The 3,878-nt window shown below is 39.8% G+C and overlaps 1 protein-coding gene across 1 annotated transcript in view; it reads left to right on the top strand.

Annotated features, from left to right (window-relative positions):
* The window catches only part of VPRBP (Vpr (HIV-1) binding protein), a 69,599-nt gene that overhangs the window by 15,291 nt on the left and 50,430 nt on the right, over positions 1-3,878 (top strand). Inside the window, 2 exon segments of the mRNA XM_012638884.1 lie at positions 791-867; positions 3,339-3,412. Coding sequence (XP_012494338.1) covers positions 791-867; positions 3,339-3,412 — 151 coding nt within the window.

Below are 3,878 nucleotides of genomic sequence, written 5' to 3'. Positions count from 1 at the left end.
AACCTCAAACTCCTGGGCTCAAGTGATCCTTCTGCCTCAGCCTCCCGAGTAGCTGGGACTACAGGCATGCGCCACCATGCCTGGCTAATTTTTTCTATGTATTTTTAGTTGGCTGATTAATTTCTTTCTAATTTTAGTAGAGGCGGGGTCTTGCTCTTGCTCAGGCTGGTCTCGAACTCTTGAGCTCAAACAATCTGCCCGCCTCGGCCTCCCAGAGTGCTAGGATTATAGGCGTGAGCCACCGCGCCCGGCCGGTGGTGCTATTTTTTGAGGCAGAGAAAGTATAGAGAGGAATAAGTTTGGGAGTGGAAATTGTTTCGTGAGTCTTTTTTTTCTTTTTTTTTTGAGACAGAGTCTCACTCTGTTGCCCTAGGTTAGAATGAAGTGGTGTCATCATAGCTCACAGCAACCTCAAATTCCTGGGCTCAAGCGATCCTCCTGCCTCAGCCTCCCGAGTAGTTGGGACTGCAGACTTGAGCCACAACACCTGGCTAATTTTTCTATTTTTAGTAAACATGAGGTCTCGCTCTTGCTCAGGGTGGTCTCAAACTCCTGAGCTCAAGCGATCCTCTTGCCTCGGCCTCCCAGAGTCCTAGGATTACAGGTGTGAGCCACTGTGCCCGGCCTGTTTTATGAGGTATTTGTTTAGATCTCTATGTTCATCAGAAAAATAGCCTTGTTCCAACTGAGATTTTATTTTACACCTTGACTGTTGAATTAAGTGTTGTAGGTGGTGGTGCGTTTTTCTGTACACTTGTCCAGAGTTAACCCCTTTTTCCTTTTGTGCTAGGATGTCTGAATTGATTGAAAAAGAAACCGAAGAATACCGTAAAGGGGATCCAGACCCATTTGATGATCGACATCCTGGTAAGACATGTGTACTCTTAAACTTGGGTCTTTTTTTCTTACAAAAGAAAATTGCTAATAGGAGTATTTTTCAATTGAAATAGTATGTTCTGTGGTATGTTTTAAGACCTTTTATTTATTAAAATATTGCTCAAAGTGGGGCAGTGAGGAAAAATAAATTCCTGGAAAACTGAAATATTTGTGATATTTACAGATCAAATAGAACATAACTAAAAGGAACTAAATTAATTAGGTTTACTTGAGTTAACTCAGTTGGTATGATTACAAAATCTTTTTTTTTTTTTTTTTGAGACAGAGTCTCATTCTTTTTGCCCAGGCTAGAGTGCCATGGCGTCAGCCTAGCTCACAGCAACCTCAAACTCCTGGGCTCAAGCGATCCTTCTGCCCGAGTAGCTGGGACTACAGGCATGCGCCACCATGCCCGGCTAATTTTTTCTATATATTTTTAGTTGTCCAATTAATTTCTTTCTATTTTTAGTAGAGATGGGGTCTTGCTCTTGCTCAGGCTGGTTTCGAACTCCTGAGCTCAAACAGTCCGCCCGCCTTGGCCTCCCAAAGTGCTAGGATTACAGGCATGAGCCACTGCGCCCGGCCTGATTACAAAATCCTAAAAAGAAAAAAATGTTCTTCCTTTCTGACTTTTTAAAACCATTAAACAAAAAGATGTTTTCCTCTGTGCCTTCATCTTTCTAACAATAGTTATCCTTTTATTGATGGGGAAATACAGTTGAGAATGCATTCAGTGCCTTGCTTTTAGTTAGGAAGTTGATACTTGGAACTTTAAATAATAAACAGACTTCTTGATGTATGCTTTAGTGTCTTGATAGCTAAAATATGCTGTCTTGTGTTAATTTGCTTTTATTCTGGCCTAATTTAATTAGAGCAATGACAATCCTACTTGGTTTGGCATGGAATTTGCTATAATACACAGTTATGTGGGACTTGAGACTTTGCCATTATATGTTTTCTCTCAAGTAGTGGGTAAAGCTTAAGTCACTCATGGGCCCACACTGCATATAAACTCTAGCCAGAAGCAGTCCTTTGTGGAAAGGAGTCTGAAGTTTTGTGTGTGGAGAGATAGGACAAATGAGTGACAGTTACAAAAATAAGAGCATTGTATATTCACCTGAATGTTACAGGGATTATTGCTTCTTCTTATACTTTTGTTTTCAAATGTAAGTAAGCTAGACATTTCAAATTGAGGGTCTAGTTGTTTATGTGATGTTACTTACTGCTCTTGTCCTAGACATCCCTACTTGTGACTTCAGAGAAATATTCACTGTTTAACCCACATCTTCAGTAAGGCAATCAGCACGAAGGTACAAAGTGGATGTGAAATCACAAATGAAGTCAATGTATGGGATTATGAAAAGCATTGAAAGGATTGATCACGCTTAGTGTCGTTGACTTGGAAAGGATGAAATGGTGATAAGGAAGAAGGGAGAGACAGAGAATATACCTTTTTTTGGGTAGAAACTTATAAAGCAGTTTTTTCCTCCCTATCTCTTAAATTAAGAGTTAAGCAGTATTTGTCATTGGCATAATTTCTTTTAACAAAAATAAGGATCTGAGTATTATTCATAAACAGCAAAAGTTATATAATCTAAGGTCCTTGTTTGTTTTTATGATACCATTCTCTAATTTTTCTTTTTGTGAATTACTTTGGGATACTAATTACAGCTTGGTAAAAACTTCATGTCAGGCAGCTCACATCTTATCTTCATCCTATATTGTATACTTTGATGACATTTTTCACTCTAACACTCTGAAAGGAAATTAAATAGATGGTATCTGTTTTAAAAACAAACCAATAATTCTCTCAGTCATTAATTAATTCTCTTACCTTTGAGCTGTGCAATGAGTAGATCCTAGGTCCCTGGCCTTCTTTCTTTCCACAAGAATTAGGAAGTTAAGATGGCCAAAGTCACTGTATCTTTAGGGTTGGTGATTGCTTGGTGGGATTCACCCCCCGCCCCCACCCCTACTGTGACCCAGGATGTCCTTACAGGTTTGAGGATGCATTTGTCATTGTAGTCGAAGGAGAAGTTGGACTTAGCCTATCTTCTCTAGGCCACCCATCAAAAGAAGTGTGCTTTCTACCTTTCTGTGGCTGGGAAGTCAGGGGTTTTCTTTCTCTTAGGCTCCTTTATGATTCTTTTGTAGACCCTGAATACCTTTAGTGATGCTGGTCTGGATCCAGTGCTCATTTAATTCTGTACTGCTGTGTAGGCAATATACTAGGAGATGGGAAAACTAGAGAGCAATGTCTCAAGTTTTTATATTGCCACTTTTAATTTTAAAGAATGTTTCTTCTAAAGTCTAATCATCCGTCACAAGAATCTTTTGTTCCTGTTTATTTTTGCTGGTATTTGATTAGTACTTATAACAATCCAGGTACCTTTCCAGAGGTCTGAGTTGCTTGGCTGGGATGACTTACTCATTCCTTTGTTCCTCCCCTCTTCTTTTGGTAGGTCGAGCTGATCCAGAGTGTATGCTGGGCCACTTGCTGAGAATACTCTTCAAGAATGATGATTTCATGAATGCAGTAGGTTTGCTTCTTACTTTTCTTCAGAGATTATCAGCAGATGCTGTACTGTTACTGTTTTTTGTAAATAGTTTGTTTTCTCCTCAGACTTTGGCAAAGTTGGGAGTAGATGGGTAGATTTTTTTGTTTGGCATTGGTTCAGTTGAATTAGGAGTAATCAAGTCATGAGCTTTTTTCTTGCCCAAGTCCTGGTTGTGGCCAAAATGTTTTCTCTTTGGTGTGTACTTTGTTCAGTTGAATATTGGTGAGGGCTCCCAAGGCATCTGTGCTTATTCTTGGGCAAGGTGATTTTGAGTTTGGGAATAGAGGAGTCCTCTTGGGTTCTTGAGTGGAAAAATAAGAGTGATGCATGTGGTATGATTCTGCACTGACACTGTGGTGTGTGCATTGGGCACGTGGAGGGATAGATAGAAAGGTGCTTTCTCCCCATCTCAGGGTTGTTGTGAGGAGTAAATGAGAAAAAACA

The sequence above is a fragment of the Propithecus coquereli genome, unplaced genomic scaffold (assembly GCF_000956105.1).
Source record: "Propithecus coquereli isolate 6110/MARCELLA unplaced genomic scaffold, Pcoq_1.0 Scaffold1, whole genome shotgun sequence".
NCBI lineage: Eukaryota > Metazoa > Chordata > Mammalia > Primates > Indriidae > Propithecus > Propithecus coquereli.
Note: the sequence above shows the minus strand (reverse complement) of the source record. Positions and strands in the feature narration are given on the sequence as shown.